Source organism: Myotis lucifugus, unplaced genomic scaffold (genome assembly GCF_000147115.1).
Source record: "Myotis lucifugus unplaced genomic scaffold, Myoluc2.0 scaffold_4, whole genome shotgun sequence".
Taxonomy (NCBI): domain Eukaryota; kingdom Metazoa; phylum Chordata; class Mammalia; order Chiroptera; family Vespertilionidae; genus Myotis; species Myotis lucifugus.
The window spans coordinates 19,201,338-19,221,082 of NW_005871052.1; the positions used below are offsets into that span (position 1 = coordinate 19,201,338).

The window sequence follows — 19,745 nt, forward strand, 5'->3', positions numbered from 1 at the left end:
TTCATACACACAATCCCTGGAATCAAGGGTTACTATATCCCTTTTAAAGAAGAGGAATCCAGCTCATATTAGATACATGGCTTGTCAGGCCAGAGGTCAGTCTGGCCCAGGTGTCCTGATTCCTAGCACAGAGCTTTCTCCATTGCTCAAGACCTCCCCTAACAACTATGTTAAGATGGTAGAGTTATAATAGTGGAACTGGGGGCATGTCGGGTGCTAGCTCTTCAGCCAGGGACTTGACCCTCCTCGGTGAGGGAAATTGGAAAAACAGGCATGTACAGGCAGGCAAATGGGACATGCTTTATTCCACACAAAAGCAGCCATAGCAAGCTGGTCAGTGACAGCTTATATATATGCTCAAACAAGCTCAAACAAAGAAGGCACTTTGCCAAACAATAACTACAGAAAGGTGTGTCTGCGCAGTGTAAGACTTGCGGCAACCTTGCACCAGCATAAAGTATCTAACCTTGAGTGCCCCTGATTAGCTCATGCTTAGAGCGGCCTTGAATCATCTGGTGTATACTTAGACAGGGCCCCACACTCCGCCCCTTACACTGGATGGTTTCTATGGTTACTATGGGGGTGCTAGTCCATATGCTAGCACCTTGGGTACAGAGCCCACAACAGCAATACAAACTACAGCATGATATAAGCAGTACTCTGGCTCCAATAGCAATACTCACAAATGCCCAGTGCCATGCTTCTGACAGTCCATCCCACCAAGCTTGGAGGGGGTCATGGGACAGGGCTTGTGTAGCCTGTACTTCCTTGTCTATCTCTTCCAGGGCACTGGTTACATTCTCTTGATTGTTAGGTATATATGTACAGCATTCTACACGTAGGACAGCACAAGTCCCTACCGCCCCTACCCCCCACCCCGTGCAGCAGTTAACAAATCTAGTGCCACTCTATTCTGCAGTACCACGCATCTGCGTGGTTTCATCCATCATTAAAGTAAGGGCTTGCCAGGTCTGATTCAAAGTTTTAGCTGTATGCTTGGCTAAAACTATCACTTCTAATTCTACCCTAATTGTTTCTCCTATAGGAAGGAACACAACTAAGGGGCAAACCACCAGGGAATCTGTTTAACATAATGCCACTGGTGGCAAACTGAGCCCCAGTTATGGGGAATCTTTCCTAAAGTCTTAAGAATTTACCCACGGATGTAGGGCCTTCCCCAGGTATATCGACCTGACCAATTTTCTAGAAGGTAGGGCCAGCCATACCTTCCATAAGTATCCTGGCATTATCATATCTACAAGCTTTGTGCCATTATAATGCTTTCCATTCCAGGGTTTCTGGACCTCGACATTAGTAGCTACATTACGGCACAAGTCTGGAGGCAGCCAGCCAACAGTGTGATCCTTACTGCATTGCTGCTGCTCCACACACCTGTCTGCAAGCTCTCTTAATTCTATTTGCTCTCCTAACAGCCACCCCCAAACATTCCACACTGCATAACCAATAAAGGGGCGGGTATTGCCGTGGTCCTGCTGGATCAGAGTCTCTGTAACTTGGTGCACTGGGTCCCAGGAGGCGTTGCCGAAGTCCTGGTCAGCTAGCCATGTCCAATTGGCAGTGGTAGCAGGGTGGATGCGCCATGGGAATCCTCCGGCTGATCCTGGGGGAATTTCTGTGTACACCCAACAATGGGAGACATTGTGTACTCGAGCATAGGTGTGTGCCCACAACACTACGCTGTTAGCCAAGTTCACCCTGGTCGAAGAGACAAAAGAGAAACTGAGACCATCATATGGAGATCAGGGCCTTCTGGCAAGATACAAGCAACTGTGTCTCCTCTAGATGGCACTGTGGCTAGAATCAGAGGACAACCTGGCTGGTGATACCAAACAAGATCTCCCCCTTCATAGGGGCCCGGCATCACAGGGGAAGCAATGGGAAATCTGGGCACTGGCCAGAGAGCAATAGCATAAGTCCGCTTTAACAATGTTCCTTTCCTGTGCTTACCGGTTTGGATTTGCACAGTTAGAGGACAGGGCTGGATTAAGGGGTGCAACTGTAACTTGTAATCATACTCACTTCCCCAAGGGGATAGAAGGGCTACCCAGGGCCCTTCCCCAGTAACAGTCCATGGCCAGGTCCACACTGCCTCTTCCCCCTCTGCCAGGTGGGCAGGTGTAGGCAGCAGCAAAGTTCCAGGTGGGTGTACCTTAGGGTGCAACAGTTCATGTGTTGTTTTCACCTGCATGTGCAGCATCTGAGGATACCTCTGCATCATTAACTCTAAAGGGGAGGCACCTGTCTTCCTGGGCTACTCCTTCAGCAATCGGATGGCTGTATCCAAACGTCTAGCCCAGTGATGGCAAACCTTTTGAGCTTGGCATGTCAGCATTTTGAAAAACCCTAACTTAACTCTGGTGCCGTGTCACATATAGAAGTTTTTTGATATTTGCAACCATAGTAAAACAAAGACTTATATTTTTGATATTTATTTTATATATTTAAATGCCATTTAACAAAGAAAAATCAACCAAAAAAATGAGTTCGCATGTCATCTCTGACACGCGTGTCATAGGTTCGCCATCACTGGTCTAGCCCAACCTTTTAGGCTAGGTGGGTCCACCCATAGATGGAGCTTGTCTTTTAACAGGCTCAATCATCCCAGCAGCTTGGGGACAATATGGAACGTGAAACTGCCAAGCTATGTCCTGGGCCTTGGCCCAGCTCTGTACCTCTTTCCCTATGAAATGGGTTCCGTTATCAGTTGCTATGCTAAGGGGTGGCCCATAAGTGGCCCCCAAGTGTTCCAAGCCCTGGACAACTGTCTGTTGGGCAGCTTCCTTTGCAGGGTAAGCGAAGAGGAGGTCAGTGGCAGTATCCACAGCCATCAGGACATACTTAAAACCCTGGTCTGGAGGGAGAGGCCCAATGAAATTCACTGCCAATATTGCAGGGGGAGGTCCTCCTTTGAGGAGGCCATATTGACGGGGGTGTGCCTGAGCACAGCGGGGACAACCTTGTACTGCAGCGAGGGCTTCCCCCATGGATAGGGCCAGGCTCCATTTCTTAGCCACCTGCATCATTGTTTGTGGTCCCACATGCTCCAATTTCTGATGGAGCCACCAAGCCTGATCCTCAGGGGAAGGTACTACCTCCCAGACCCTTGCCAAGGCATATGCCTCATCATTCCCAGGAGCTAACAGCAGTCTATGGCCACTCAAATGATATATTATTGCTTCTTTGGAAGTACCTACTTCCCATATATCCTTCCACATTTCCTGTCCCCATACTGGACAATGTACTATCAGCCACTGCTGCTTGTGCCATTGTGGCAACCATCAAATGAAGCCTTTAAAGACAGGCCAGATGTCTGTACCAATTGCCTAATGGCCAGGTTCCTTTGTCAAAACCATCCAGACTGCTCTTAGTTCAGCCCATTGGCTACTTTACCCAATATCAGAGTCAAACCACAGTTCATCTGTATCCAAATGGACAGCCACTGCCATCCATGTAGCAGGATTCCCCCTACATGACCCATTCATGTACCACATGATCTCTGGGAAGGGTGGTCCCCCCTCATGGAACAGGCTAAGGAGTAGCTTCTCCTCCATAAGAGCCTCCTCCCTTGACAGGGTCTCATATGTCATAGGGCCCAACAGGGTTTGCAATTCCTGTGACAGAGGGCTGGTACTCAATGCTGCCTCTGTTCTAAATAGGCACCCCTCTTTGCTAAAGTTGGGGTGTGTACCACTCCCAACATGGGCATGGTCACCTAGGACCTAAGCCAACTAGCTATAGGATAGGCAATCTTTACGAGCACCTTACTTTGTGCCGTGATTACCTCACAGGCCTGCAAGGCCGCATAAGTGGCTGTCAACTGCTTCTCAATGAGGGAGTACTGACTCTCAGCCCCCTTCCACAGCTGATACCAGAACCCAATGGGCACCCTTCTCTGCCCATGCTGTTGCCACAGACCACAATCATGTCCAGCTGGAATGGTTGTGTTGGGTCTACAACCTGTAATATCTGGGCTTGGGCCACCACCCTCTTAGCAGCGAGAAAGGCCTCCTTATCTTCTGGAGTTCAGTCCCACATAGCTCCCTTCCTACACAACTGGTACAAGGGTGACAACAATTGTGTCAGGTGGGGAATTAATAATCTCCAATACCCCAAAAGACATCTGTAACTTTCACTGTTGTAGGATGGGGAAAAGCCTGCATTTTGTCAATGACTGCTTCGGGTATCACCTTGGTCTTACCCGACCAGACAACTCCCAAGAATTTGATAGACAAGCCAGGTCCCTGGACCTTGCAGTCATTCACCACCCATCCCCAAGAGTACTGGAAGCTGCATTCAAATCTGCAAGAGAATTAGAAGTTAGCATGATGTCATCAATATAGTGAAACATTGTCACTGTGGGAGGCTTGCCCCAGGAGGCTAACTCTTGGGCCACCAGACCATGACAGATAGTGGGGCTGTGCACATATCCTTGAGAGAGAACAATAAAAGTCCACTGTAGGCCTTCCACGTAAGGCAAACTGCTACTGGCTCTCCAAGGCTATATCTATGGAAAAGAAAGCATTAGCCAAATCCACCACATAGTGATATTGCACTAACAACAAAGTCAAATAGTCCATCGAGTCCGTTACAGTTGGTACTGTGGAATGTAATGGGGGAGTCACTTTATTCAGTTCTCTGTAACCCACAGTCATTTGCCAGGTGCCCACTGGTTTCTTTACAGGCCATATTGAAGCATTGTAGGGGCTGTGTGTGGGCCGGATGATCTTTGCCTTCTCCAGCTGCAAAATCGTCTGATCTCCTTATGCCCTCCCAGGAGGCTATACTGCCATTACTGCCATACTGCCATACTCGCACCACTGGGAGTTGGGGGGTGCAGGGTGGGGGGAGGGAGGGGGGTGTTAGGCAGAGCCATAGCTGCGTGATGCGGGTGCCCTCTTGTGGTGGGCTTTACCACATGCACCCACAGGCAAAACTCGCCCTGGATCATTGCAATAGTTAACCCTTCACCTAGTAAATACATCCATCCCCAAGATGTATTCAGGTATGGGAGAGATATACACAGTGTAGGCCTTCGGGGGGAGGCGACCAATACCCAGTGTCAAAGTTGCCTGCCATATATGGACAGTCCTGCTCTGTACCCGTCTATATAGGTCATCGGGCATATATCTGTCCAGATTGCTGTACAACAAGCTGCAGCCAGCACCCATGTCCACCAGTGCCAACACACGTTGCACTGGGATCAGTAAATATTTTCAACATGAGGCCTCCGGTCCTCCAGGTATCCCCCTAACTGGGTCTCTTGGCCTTTTTCTCAGTCTAGAAGATTATATTCCTCCTACCTGGGGGAGTCTAAGTAATCTTGGAAGCCCACCGGTCTCAGGGAACTGCCTCTGATCAGCAGCTTCTGGAAACACTGTCCTACTGATAATTGTTTCCAAAAGCCAGTAGCACATCATTAGGCTGCTGATCTATCTTTTCTTTCTGAACTCCTGCAGCCAGCAAGTCTACCCACATTTGCTTGTGGGATATTTTCACAGGCTCCGCCCCCTCTGCTCTTCCAGATCCCAAGACCACTGTACCTTAGGCTTCTGCACAGTCACGGGTCTTGCTACTCCCTTTTCTCGTCACTTGACCTCCATGTCCTCCAAGCTGGCCATGGCTATAGTGACCTCATGTATACAGTGGTCTACAAAAAGGGTCAGAATAGCTGCCAGCGAGCCAAATGCCACCGGAGGAGTGGCAACAAGAATCAAGTCTGTCATATGCGTTGTAAGATGCTCGTCATCAGGGCCACAAGTATTCAAGTTAAATATGGCTTGTCTCATGCCCATTTCCATATCACTTGCACAATATATACATATGTAGTCCATTTACTCACAGTCTCAGGCAATTCTCCTGCATCCTGCCAAATGCTTGGAGACGCTGCCATTAACCAGTCCATCAGGGAGTGATCTCCCTGTCCTACTCCCAAACGGTGACTAATTTGCAGTCGCTGCCACAAGGAGGGGTGGGTTGTTATGGAGGCTAACTTCTCGGGCTGGAGACAGCTGCAGGCTCTCTGTATCATCATTTCAAAGCCTTAAGAGCCACTCTGGAAGTGGCTCCCCAGGCCTCTGCTGGCTCTGCTTTCCTAACTCCCTAAGCTCCCAGAATCTTGCCAACTCCGACTACGCCAACAGTTGGGTGCTAGCTCTTCAACCAGGGGCTTGACCCTCCTCGGTAAGGGAAATCAGAAAAACAGGCATGTACAGACAGGCAAATGGGACATGCTTAATTCCATACAAAAGCAGCCATAGCAGTCTGGTCAGTGACAGCTTATATACTAGTACATGCTCAAACAAAGAAGGCATTTTGTCAAACAATAATATCAGTATTTTGCTACAGAAAGGCGCATCTGCACACTGTGAGGCTTATGGCTACCTTGCACCAGCATAAAGTATCTAACCTTGAGCACCCCTGATTAGCTCATGCTTAGAGCGGCCATGAATCATCCGGTGTATACTTAAACAGGGTCTCACAGAGCATCATTACAGAAATGCCAGCAGACATGTAGCAAAATCCCCCAATGGAAAGTCCATAAGCACAATCACTGCACAGTTCAGTATGAATCCCACTCAAGACAACAAACTTCCTGGCTGGAATACCCAGACCAAAATAGCTTCTTAGCACTTACTTTTGCTGTAGCAATGAAGACACCAGCCTTGTTTGCTGGGACTACCTCAGTTTGCAGTTATGTCAGCCAGGAGCAAGGTCCTTATGTTATGAACATTGTATGCCCATCTCAAACCATACCGAGAATCACTGTGGTTCTAACTTTATTTCTGAAGCTCAAAAACTGGAGTTTGCAATTAGAATATGGGAATCAAGTTTTATTTGCTTTTTAAGGTATCTTAGCTAGAGATGAGGTAAAGCATGTATTTCTCCTTTAAAATTGTTGTTTGGCATGGCAAACGTCACACTTAGGAGGTTGCTCCTGGAGAGTGCTTTAAAAGATTTTCTTTCCATTTGTTTCAGCATCTTGGTTTTATGTGTCTTTTCTACTTAGAAGTTATTGGTCAGTGGAAACACAAAAGACACTTAATAGAAATGTTTTCAACATAGCCCGGAGCCTAGATAATAGTTGAGTTGTCTATATTTGAACTAGCAAAAGAAAGTTGTTTTTGTTTGTGAGAGAGTGGAAGTGTTTCCTGGGGATGAGTTTGTTTTTTTGGTTTCTTCCTCCCCCGCCCCCGCCCCCCGCCGGTCTATACACCTTGATTTGAATCTTTGCAGGGATAAGTCTGGGAGAGCAACTTTCCCCTCCAATGTTCTCAGACCCAGGCTAGGTAAGAGTGTCAATACTGCAGCACTCTCTCCCCAACATACCACACTACTATACTGTACTATACTGGGAAGATAATCTCTCATGCCTCTAAATCCCTTCCAGCCTCACTAACAAGATCTTTGGAATTTTACATAAATCTTAATTACTCTTCCTTTGTAAGTTGACTATTTATAAAGACTTGGTTAAATATTGATCCTTATGCATGTGTGGCTACTGATAGACATGCTTTGTTTCTGATGCTCTGGAAATATTTTATATTAGCCAATAAACAGAAATATATCAAAACTAGAGGCCCAGTGCATGAAATTCATGCACGGGGGTGGTAGTGGTAGGGCGGGCGGGGAGGTCCCTCAGCCTGACCTGCACCCTCTCCAATTTGGGAGCCCTCAGGGGATGTGCTACTGACAGCTTGGGCCCACTCCCCGTGGTTCTCTGCTCTCTGCAGGGCCTGCCTGCTCCACACCATGGGGATGGGCAAGTAGGCCCTGCTGGGTGCTGCCTATGGGCCCCCCTTGCTTGCTCGCGGGTCACCGTGGCAACCGCCCAGCAGGCCTTGCTGGGTGCTGCCAACGGGTTGCTGCCTCCACTGCCAAGCAGGTCCTGTTGGGTGCTGCCTGCAGGCCCCGCTTGCCTGCTCCCTGGTTGCAGCCACCACCGCCCAGTAGGCCCTGCTGGGTGCTGCCTGCAGGTGCAATTGCCTGCTCTCCGGTTGCTGTGGCAACCACCCAGCAGGCCCTGCTGGGTGCTGCCTGTGGCCTGATTGCCTGCTTCCCAGTTTCCGCCGCCACTGCCCAGCAGGCCCTGCTGGGTGCTGCCTGTGGCCCCCCTTGCCTGCTGGGCTCACTTTGCCGGGGTGATGCTGCCAGCGTCCTGCCCAGCTGCTATGGGCGCCACCATCTTTGTCCCAGAGTGACAGTTAATTTGCATATTACTCTTTTATTAGATAGGATACCATGTTTAATCTTCTACTTTCAAAGAACCAAGGCCCCTCATCTGGCTGGTGTGTCTTTGCTCCGTGAGTACAGCAAGGAAATGTGTTTCTTGTCAGTGGATAAAGTACAGTAGTGAGATTCACTGAATTGTCACCCAAGAAATCTGGGCTCTACCCAAGCTCTCCTTCTATGTTTTTTTTTCCTTTGTTTACTTTATTTTATTTTTTCCTTTAATGATTAAGGTATTACATATGTGTCCTTATCCCGCCATTGCCCCTCCATCCCTCCCCACTCATGCCCTCACCCGCCTGGTGTCTGTGCCCATTGGGCTATGTTTTTTAATTGTTTATGATATTTATCTTCTCATCTGAGTTACAGATATATTAGAAAATTTTCTGTTCTAAACCACTACCTCTTTTTTATTTTGTTTTATATTTTTATTGAATTTATTGGGGTGACATGATCATATAGGTTTCAGGTGTGGGTTTCTATGTTACAAGAGCTGTATATTTCACCATGCGCCCACCCCCAAAGTCAAATCTTCTCCTGTCACCATATCTTAGGATCCCATTCTCTGCCCCACCTGTTTCCCTCTGGCAACCACCACACTGCTGTTTGTGTTCATGAGATTCAGTTTTACATCCCATATATGAGTGAAATCATATGATTCTTAGCTTTTTCTGTCTGACTTATTTCACTTAGCATAATGTTTTCAAGATCTATCCATGTTGTTGCAAATAGCACTATTTCATCCTGTCTTATGGCTGAGTAGTATCCCATTGTGTATATATGTACTACATCTCCTTTATCCAGTCCTCTATTGCAGGACACTTTGGTTGTTTCCATGTTTTGGCCACCATGAATAAAACTGCAATGAATATAGGGGTGTATATATCTTTGCAAATACATAATTTCAATGTTTTCTGGTATATACCCAGGAAAAGAATTGCGGGGTCATATGGTAGCTCTATTCTCAATTTTTTGAGGAATTTCCAGACTGCTTTTCATAGTGGTTGTACCAGTCTACATTCGAAACAGCAGTGAATGAGGGTTCCCTTTTTTCCATAATCTCTCCAACACTTGTTATTGCTTGTCTTGTTGATAATGGCCACTCTAATAGGTATGGGGTGGTATCTCATTATAGTTTTGATTTGCATTTCCATAATTGACAATGAGGTTTAACATCTTTTCATCTATCTATCAGCTATTCATATGTCTTCTTGGGAGAGGGGTGTATTTTCAGGTCCTCTGCCCACTTTTCGATTGGGTTGTTTGTTTGTTGCTGAGTTTTATGAGTTTTTTTTATATATATTTTGGAAATTAAACCTTTGTTGAAGCTAATGTTTGCAAATATCATCTCCCATCTGGTTGGCTGTCTGTTTTGTTGTCAGTTCCTTTTGCTGTGCAGAAGCTTTTTAGATATAGTCCCATTCATTTATTTTTGTCTTTACTTCCTTTGCCTTTGGGGCCAAGTTCATAAAAATGTTCTCTATGGCCAAGGTCCATAAGTTTGATACGTATATTTTCTTCTATGTAACTTATTGTTTACAGTCTTATATTTAGGTCTTTGATCCACTTTGAATTAATTTTTGTACATGGGACAAATTGTTACCCAGTTTCATTCAATTGCATGTGGCTTTCCAGTTATCCCAGCACCATTTATTAAAGAGACTCCGTTGTGTATTTCTGGCTCTTTTGTTGAAAATTATCTTTCCATATACATGTGGTTTTATAGCTGGCTCCCTATTCTGTTCCATTGATATGTGTGTCTGTTTCTCTGCCAATACCATACTATTCTGATTATCGTAGCTCTGTAGTATAACTTGAGGTTAAGTAGTGTGATACCTCCAGCTTCATTCTTTTTTTTTTAAATCTTTATTGTTGAAAGTGTTACATAGGTCCTCCTTCCTCCCACCCCCATAAACCTCTTCCAGCCTTCTCCCATCCTCGCCCCTCCCTCAGGATTGCTTTGGCTATTCAGGGCCTTATGTGGTTTCATACAAATCCAATGCTTTTTCATTCTATTTATTTTTAAAAATGACATTGGGATTTTGATGGGGATTGCATTGAATCTGTATATTGTTTTGGGTAATATGGCCATTTTAACTATGTTGATTTTTCCAATCCATGAGCACAGGATATTTTCCCATTTTATTGTGTCTTTTCCAATCTCTTTTAATAATGCTTTGTAATTTTCATTATATAGGTCTTTCACGTTCTTTAAGTTTATCCCTAGGTATTTTATTATTTTGGTTACAATTGCAAAAGGAATTGTTGTGTGTATTTTTTTCTCATTTCGTTTTCTGAAGTTTTGTTGTTAGTATACAGGGAGGCAATGGATTATTGAGCCTTGATTTTGTATCCTGCAACTTGACTGTATTTAAACCATTACCTCATAAACAGAGTTCCATGATCCTAAAAGGACTATGCACAGTTCTTCTTGTTTAACCATTTGAGGAACTTCCAAAGTGTTTTCCAATGTGACTGCACCATTTTACAATCGCAGGAGGTGTGAAACTGGAACTTAGGGTCCCAGTTGTTCCAAACTCTCAACTATAGTTGGTCAATTTTTAAAATATTAAATGTTTATTAAAATATGTGGGTAGTGACATCTCATTGGGATTTAACTTTCCCTAATGACTATTGATGATAAATATCTTTTCATATATTTGTTTACAATTTATATAATTTCTTTGGTGAAACATCAGTTTAAACCTTTGGTCTGTTTTCAACTGCTTCTTCATTTTCTTATTTTTGAGTTTTGAGAATACAAACACATACACAGAGTATATCAGTTCTCCTTTATAAGATACACTAGAGGCCTGGTGCATGAAATTCATGCACTCGGGTTGCGGGGGGGGGGGGATCCCTCAGCCGGGCCTGCACTCTCTTGCAGTCTGGGACTGCTCAGGGGATGTCCAATTGCCGGGTTCCAATCTGGGACCCCTGGCTTCTTACTGCTTGGCTCACTGCTCCTTAGTGCTGCGGCAGAGGGGCTCCCACCACTGCCACTGTGCTTGCCAGCCATGAGCCCGGCTTCTGGCTGAGCGGCTGCTCCCCCGTGGGAGTGCACTGACTACCAGGGGGCAGCTCCTGCATTAAGCGTCTTCCCCTGGTGGTCAGTGCACATCATAGTGACTGGTCATTCTGTCATAACGGTCGCTTAGGCTTTTATTATATAGATGATTGAAAAATATATCCCCCAGTCTGTAGCTTGTGGGTTTTTACATTTTTATTTATGAGAGAGAGAGAGAGAGAGAGAGAGAGAGAGAGAGAGAGAGAGAGAGAATTTTGTTTTTTCACTTATTTATGCATTCATTTGTTTGCTTCTTGAATGTGCCCTGACAGGAGATCGAACCCAGAAGATTGGCATATAAGGTGAGACCCTAACCAAATGATCTACCAGGCTAGGGGGCTGGTGTTTTAATTATCTTTTTAAAGAGGATAATTAACTTTATTGCTCAGCTTTATTTTTTTTAATTTTTATTGTTGAGAGTATTACAAATGTCTTCCCCTTTCTCCCCCTTCCTCCCCCTGCCACCACCACCCAGTTCCCGCCCCACCCCTGAACTTCACTCTATTGTCTGTGTTCATGGGCAATGCATATATGTATATAAGTTCTTTGGGTAATCTCTTCCACACCCCCTCCCCCCTTCCCTCTGAGATTTTTCATTCTGTTCCATGTTTCCATGCCACTGGTTCTATTTTATTCATCAGTTTATTTTGTTCATTAGATTCCACATATAAGTGAGATTATGTGATACTTGTCTTTATCTGAATGGCTTATTTCACTTAGCATAATCATCTCCAGGGCCCTCCATGCTGTCACAATGGGTAATAGATCCTTCTTTTTATAGCTGTATAGTATTCCATGTGGTGCAAATGTACCACTGCTTTTTAATCCACTCATCTACTGATGGGCACTTGGGCTGTTTCCAAATCTTAGATCTTGTAACTAATGCTGATATGAACATAGGTGTACATATATTCTTTCTGATTTGTGTTTCAGGTTACTTAGGACTTATTCTGGAAGTGGAATCACTGGGTCAAATGCAGTTCCATTTAAATATTTTTGATCACTCTCCACATTGTTTTTCATAGTGGTTGCACCAATCTGCCCTCACACCAGCAGTGTACTAGGGTTCCTTTTTCTCCACATGCTTGCCATGACTTTTTGGTGATTTATTAATGGTAGATATTCTGACAGGTGTGCACATTTACAATTACTCAGCAATCCAAGAAGAAATGAAAGTATATGTCAAGACGTGTACATGAATTTTATAGCAACTATATTTGTAAGTTAAAAAATAGAAACAACAGAAGTGTTCATCAATATGTAAATGGGTGAACACATTCTGGCACACTGATGCCAAGAAATAGTGCTCAGCAATAAAAAAAACTATTGATATATGCAACAATTTGGATGCATCTAAAAAAAATATGGTAAGGGAAAGAACCAGACTAAAAAATAGCTACCTATTATTTCATTTACATAAAATTCTAAAAATGAAAAGTAATCTGTAGAAACAGAAAGAAGAGCAATGGTTGCCTGTGGATAGAGAGAGGACATTTGAGGATGATAGATATGTTCATTATCTTGAATACAGTGATGGCTTCATGATATACATATATCAGAACATCACAAATGTCTGCTATTTTGCTGCTTATAGCTTCTTTTAGGATTTTTATGGTTTCCCACCTTACGTTTAAGACCTTTATTCATTTTGAGTTTATTTTTGTGTATGGTGTAAGTTGGTGGTCTAGTTTCATTTTTTGCATGTATCTGTCCAATTTTCCCAACACCACTTATTGAAGAGACTGTCTTGTCTCCATTGTATGCTCTTGCCTCCTTTGTCAAATATTAATTGAGCCTAATGGCTTGGGTTGATTTTCTGGGTTCTCTGTTTTGTTCCATTGGTCTGTATATCTGTTCTCATGCCAGTACCAGGCAGTTTTGAGAACAATGGCTTTGTAGTATAGCTTGATATCTGGTATTGTGATCCTTCCAACTTTGTTCTTCTTTCTCAGGATTGCTGCAGCTATTCAGGGTCTATTTTTATTCCAGATGAATTATTGGAGAATTTGTTCCAATAATAAATGAGATTGTTTTGTTTTGTTTCTTTTCTGTGACTTCATTATTGGGGTATAGCAGACATTTTTCGTAGCAATATCTTTACCGATATAGCTCCTAGAGCAATGGAAACTAAGGAGAAAATAAACAAATGGGACTATATCATAATAAAAAGATTCTTCACAGCAAAAGAAACCATCAACGCCCCAGCTGGTTTGGCTCAGTGGATAGAGGGTCGGCCTGGGGACTGAAGAGTCCCAGGATCGATTCTGGTGAAGGGCACATGCCCAGGTTGTGGGCTCGATCCCCAGTAGGGGGTGTGCAGGAGGCAGCCAGTCAATGATTCTCTCTCATTATTGATGTTTCTATCTCTCTCTCTCTCTCCCTTCTTCTCTGAAATCAATAAAATATATTTTTAAAAAAATAAAAAAAGAAACCATCAACAAAACAACAAGAAAGCCCACTGAATGGGAGAACCTATTTGCCAATGTTATCTCCGATAAAGGTTTAATCTCCAAAATTTATAGGGAACTCATACAACTTAACAAAAGGAAGATAAACAATCCAATCAAAAAATGGGCAAAGGACCTAAATAGACACTTTTTGAAAGAAGACATAGAGAAGGCCAAGAGGCATATGAAAACATGCTCAAAGTCACTAATCATCAGAGAGTTGCAAATCAAAACAACAATGAGGTACCATCTCACATCTGTCAGAATGGCTATCATCAACAAATCAACAAACGACAAGTGTTGGCGAGAATGTGGAGAAAAAGGAATCCTCGTGCACTGCTGGTGGGAATGCAGACTGGTGCAGCCACTGTGGAGAACAGTATGGAGTTTCCTCAAAAAATTAAAAATGGAACTTTCATTTGACCTAGTAATCCCAAGAAACTAGAAATATCAATCAGAAAGGATATATGCACCCCTATGTTCATAGCAGCACAATTTACAATAGCTAAGATTTGGAAACAGCTTAAATGCCCATCAGCAGATGAGTGGATTAGAAAGCTGTGGTACATCTACACAATGGGATACTACACTGCTGAGAAAAAGAAGGAATTGTTACCATTTGCAATAGCATTGATGGAACTGGAAAGCATTATGCTAAGTGAAATAAGCCAGTCAGAGAAAGATAAATATCACATGATCTCACTCATTTGTGGAATATAATGAACAACATAAACTGGTGAGCAAAAACATATCCAGAGACAGAGAAGCATCAATCAGACTGTCCAACCTATGAGGGAAGGCGGGGGTGAGAGGATAAGAGGATCAATCAAAGGACTTTTATGCATGCAGATGAGCATACCCAATGGACACAGATGGGGGGGGAGGGGGAGGGGCATGTCCTGAGGGGTGGGGGTGGCTGAGGAGAGGTCAATGAGGGGAAAAGGAGGCTAATGTAATACTTTAAATAATATATAATTTAAATTATTTTTAAAAATCACATTTTTTCACTTTAAATACTGGTATGGGATGTTTATTGTATGTCAATCATATCGCAATAAAGCTGTTTAAAAATATAATAACATTTTCCTACTTTTTAAATCCTTACCTGATGATATGTTTACTGATTTACAAAGAGAAAGGAATGGCGGGAAGGAGAAAACAAGACAGAGAGAGAGAGAGAGAGAGAGAGAGAGAGAGATCATTCAGTTGCTTCACAACGAGGGATAAAACCTGCAACCTAGGTATGTGCCCTGACTGGGAATTGAACCCGTAAACTTTTTGGTGTATGGGATGATTCTCCAACTGAGCCAGGACAACCGTTTTTTACTTGTTAGATGCTATATATTTTCACAATTGAAAAATTAAAAAAAAAAACATAGAAGCAAGGCCAAAAAAAATCTCTACAGTTCCAATGTCTTAGAGACAAGTATTTTTACTTTGGCACACATTCCTACAGATTTTTCTGTACAGATATCTATATATTTTTGTCGAAAATGAAACTCCCATTTGACCCAGTGAACACACTTCTAGGAATATATTCTAAGACAGTGGTCGGCAAACTCATTAGTCAACAGAGCCAAATATCAACAGTACAACGATTGAAATTTTTTTGAGAGCCAAATTTTTTAAACTTAAACTATATAGGTAGGTACATTGTTATTAACTTAATTAGGGTACTCCTAAGCTGGCCTTTGCTAAAAACGTCCTCAATCTGATTGAGGTACGTTTGCTGAGGTCGACCCCTTCCAATTCTCCCATCCACACTCGTCTTGTATACTTGTTTCAGATAGAGGAGTGTGGATGGGAGAGTTGGAAGGGGTCGACTTCAGCAGAAGTACCTCAAAACAATGTACCTCCCCCGCGCTGCATATCCCGCGGCCTGCCTGCGCTGCGTCTCCCATAGCCCAACCGACCGACACCCCCCCACTTCTTCTAACACCACTTTTTCAAAATAGACTTGCCCAGGCCGAAAACCGACTTCTGCGCATGGGCCACGAAGTTTCAGTCGCACTGTACGTGCACGCATGCACGTGGTATTTTGTGGAAGAGCCACACTCAAGGGGCCAAAGAGCCACATGTGGCTCGCGAGCCGTGGTTTGCCGACCACTGTTCCAAGAAATCATAAAGAATATACACACCCTTGTGTTCATAGCAGCACAATCTACAATAGGTAAGATTTGGAAACAGCCTAAGTGCCCATCAGCCAATGAATGGATTAAGAAATTCTGCCCTAACTGATTTGGCTCAGCGGATAGAGCGTAGGCCTGTGGACTCCAGGGTCCCAGGTTCCTTTCTGGTCAAGGGCATGTACCTTGGTTGCAGGCACATCCCCAGTAGGGAGCATGCAGGAGGCAGCTGATCGATGTTTCTCTCTCATCGATGTTTCTAACTCTCTATCCCTCTCCCCTCCTCTCTGTAAAAAATCAATAAAATATATATTTTTTTAAAAAAGTAATTGTGGTACATCTATACAATGGAATACTACGATACTGTGAAAAAAAAAAGAACTCTTACCATTTGCCACAGCATAGATGGACTTGGAGAGCAATATGATAAGCAAAATAAGCCAATCAGAGAAGATATGTATCACATGATCTCACTCATATGTGTAATCTAATGAACAACATAAACTTATGAACAAAAATAGACCCAGAGACATAGAAGCATTGAACAGACTGTCAAACCTCAGAGGAAAGGCAGGAGATAGTGGTTATGGTGGTGGGGGGTGAGATCAACTAATGAACTCATATGTGTATGTGCATAACTCATGGACACAGACAATAGGGTGGTGAAGGCCTAGAGTTGGGAGCAGAGGAGGGGTGGGAGAAGACAATGGGGGAAAATGGGTACATATATAATACTTTCAACAATAAAGATTCACAAAATTAAGAATAAATTAATTATTTTTTTTAAAGTAAAGGACTGAATTTAAGACTACTCTATCCAGCAAGGCTAGCACTTAAATTTGAAGGTAAAATAAAGAACTTTGCAGACAAAAAAAAGGCTAAATCAGTTTATTACCACCAAACCAGCACTTCAAGAAATGCTAAAGGGACTGTGGTAAGAAGAAGAAATAGAGGAAAGAGGGAAGTGGGAGGTAAAAAATAAAAATGGCAACAAATAGTACCCATCAATAATAACGATAAATGTAAATTATTTAAGTGCTCCAATCAAAAGACATAAGGTATCTGAATGAAATAAAAATACCTGACCCATATGTATGTTGTCTACAAGAGACCCACATAACTAATGACTCACGCATGATGAAAGTGAAGGGATATAAAAAAAATGTTCATGCAAATAGAAATGAAAAAAAGAAAGCTGGGATAGCAATACACATATCTGACGAAATAGACTTCAAAATGTAGGCCATAACAAGAGACAATGAAGGCCATTTCATAATACTAAAGAGATCGATACAATAAAGGATATAATCCTGGTAAACATATATGTACCTAATATAGCAGCACCCAAACATATTAAGAAAACTTCTGGAGGCCCAGCTGGCATGGCTCAGTGGTTGAGCATTGACCTATGAACCAGGAGGTAATGGTTCAATTCCCAGTGGGGGCACATCCCGGGTTGTGGGCTTGATCCCCAGTGTGGGGCGTGCAGGAGGCAGCCAATCAATGATTCTCTCTCATCATTGATGTTTATATCTCTCTCTCCCTCTCCCTTCCTCTCTGAAATCAATAAAAACATATTTAGAAAAAAAAAACTTCCAGAGGATTTAAAGGGAGAGATTTACAGCAATACAATCATAATAGGGACTTCAATACCCACTGACATCACTGATTAGATCTTATAGACAAAAAACTCAACAAGGAAACAGCAACCCTAAACAACACAATAGATCAAATGGATTTAGCTAACATTTACAGAACATTTCACCCCAAAGCTGCAAAACATACATTCTTCTCAAGAGCACATAGGACAGTCTCAAAGATAGACCACATATAGGATACAAACGAAATTTCTGCAAATTCAAGATGATTGAAATCATATCAAATATCTCAGATCACAATAGCATGAAACTAGAAATCTACTATGATAAAAACATACAAACACACAGAGGCTAAAAAACATGTACATTAAACAATGAATGGGTTACTAGTGAGATCAAGGAAGAAATCAAAAACTTTCTGGAAAAAATGAACACAAAAGAACTTAAAACCTAAATATAGAGTGAAAGCACCCCTAAGAGGGAAGTTCAGAGCACTACAAACCTACCTCAAGAAACAAGAAAAATTTCTAAGAAACTATCTAATGCTACAACTTAAAGAATTAGAAAGAGAACAAGAAAAGCCCAGAGTAAGTAGAAGGAAGGAAATAATAATTTATTTCAGAGTGGAAATAAATGACATAGTGACTTAAAAGAACAAAAAATAAAAATAAAAACCAAAGTTAAACCAAGAGCTGATTCTTGAAAAGATAAACAAGATTGATGAACCTTAGCCAGACTCATCAAGAAACAAAGAGAGGAAGATGGCGGCATAGGTAAACACCGGAAATTGCTGCCTCCGACAACTTCAAAAATACAACTAAAAGACAGAACGGTCATCATCCAGAACCACAGGAAGGCTGGCTGAGTGGAAATTCTACAACTAGAAGGAAAGAGAAGAGCACACAGACTCAGAGGAGCTACGAAAGTAAAATGCAGAGGTACGGAGGCTCCAGCGCGTGGGGAAAGGGGCTGGCACCTGAGGATGCGGCTGTCTTTTTGAATCGGGAGGGAGTCACAAGCTCCCGACTGCTCTGAACTCCGGTTCCGGGAAATCTCTGGGGTCCCAGGGCTCATAGGGGGAGAAACTGGACGGTCTGTCAGCAGGCAGAACTTGGAACTTGAGGACGGCTTTCCCTCAGAGGTGCTGGCAGCAATTACCGGGACACTGAGACACGCGGCCCCTTAGGGCAGGGCTGAGAAACAGCCATAGCTGCTTGCTCAGCCCTGTTGATTCCGAGACCCCGCCCCATCCACACTGCTGCAAAGGCTTTTGCATATGAATGCCCGGGTCCTTTGCAACCTGACAATTACCTAACAAATTGCAGCTGGGCCAGACAGACCCAGAACTTCCAAGAAAAGGCCCAAGGCCCCACAGCAGCTTGCATTGCTTCACAGCTGGGCCTCATCTGGGCACCCCCAAACCCCCCAAAAAAGGAAGGGGAATCTGCATATCTCTTCCTAGCTCCTGCTGGGTAACCTCAGGAAGAGGCTTCATTAGCACCTCCTTAGATCCAAGAACCAGTGTACCCAGTGGTCAGAGTGGGACCATCCAGATTACAACTCCTCAGATCCATAAGGGACACACTCAGGGGGAAGACTCAGTGAGCACCAAAGCCCCACTGAAGCAAGCCTTTCCCCAGAAGGGTGTCTTCAACACAGAAGTTCTCCCACTGCAGACACAGCTGATTCTCACTGCCAATTAGCCTGGAGGTCAATTCCTCCCAGTGACACCTAAAACAATCAAGGCATAACTACAACAAGACTGTGCACAAACCCACAAGGGGGTGCACCAAGAGTGTCCACCTCAGGAAACTGGGGAGGCTGAGCCACTGGGCCCTGTAGGACACCTAGCACACAAAACCACTCTACCAACACAGGGAAGCAGACAAAATGTGAAGACAAAGAAACAGGTCACAAATGACAGAAATGGAGGACAGGAAACTACTGGATATAGAGTTCAAAACCACGTTTCTAAGATTTTTCAAGAATTTTATGGAAACCGCCAATAAATGTAGTGAGATCATCAAGAAATCTAGTGAGACCCTCGATGTTGTGATAAAGGACCAACTAGAAATTAAGCATACACTGACTGAAATAAAGAATATTATACAGACTCCCAACAGCAGACCAGAGGATCGCAAGAATCAAGTCAAAGATTTGAAATACGAAGAACCAAAAAACACCCAACTGGAAAAGCAAAATGAAAAAAGAATCCAAAAATACGAAGATAGTGTAAGGAGCTCTGGGACAACTTCAAGCG

General features: G+C 43.5%; 1 protein-coding gene across 1 annotated transcript in view; it reads right to left on the reverse strand.

Moving 5' to 3' along the window:
• Positions 1–881: 881 nt before the first annotated feature.
• LOC111828238 overlaps positions 882–19,745 on the reverse strand; it is a 158,656-nt gene continuing 139,792 nt past the window's right edge. Inside the window, exon 2 of the mRNA XM_023763909.1 lies at positions 882–1,716. Within this exon, the coding sequence (XP_023619677.1) occupies positions 1,146–1,716 (571 nt within the window). The 3' untranslated portion in view covers positions 882–1,145. The remainder of the gene's footprint in view (positions 1,717–19,745) is intronic.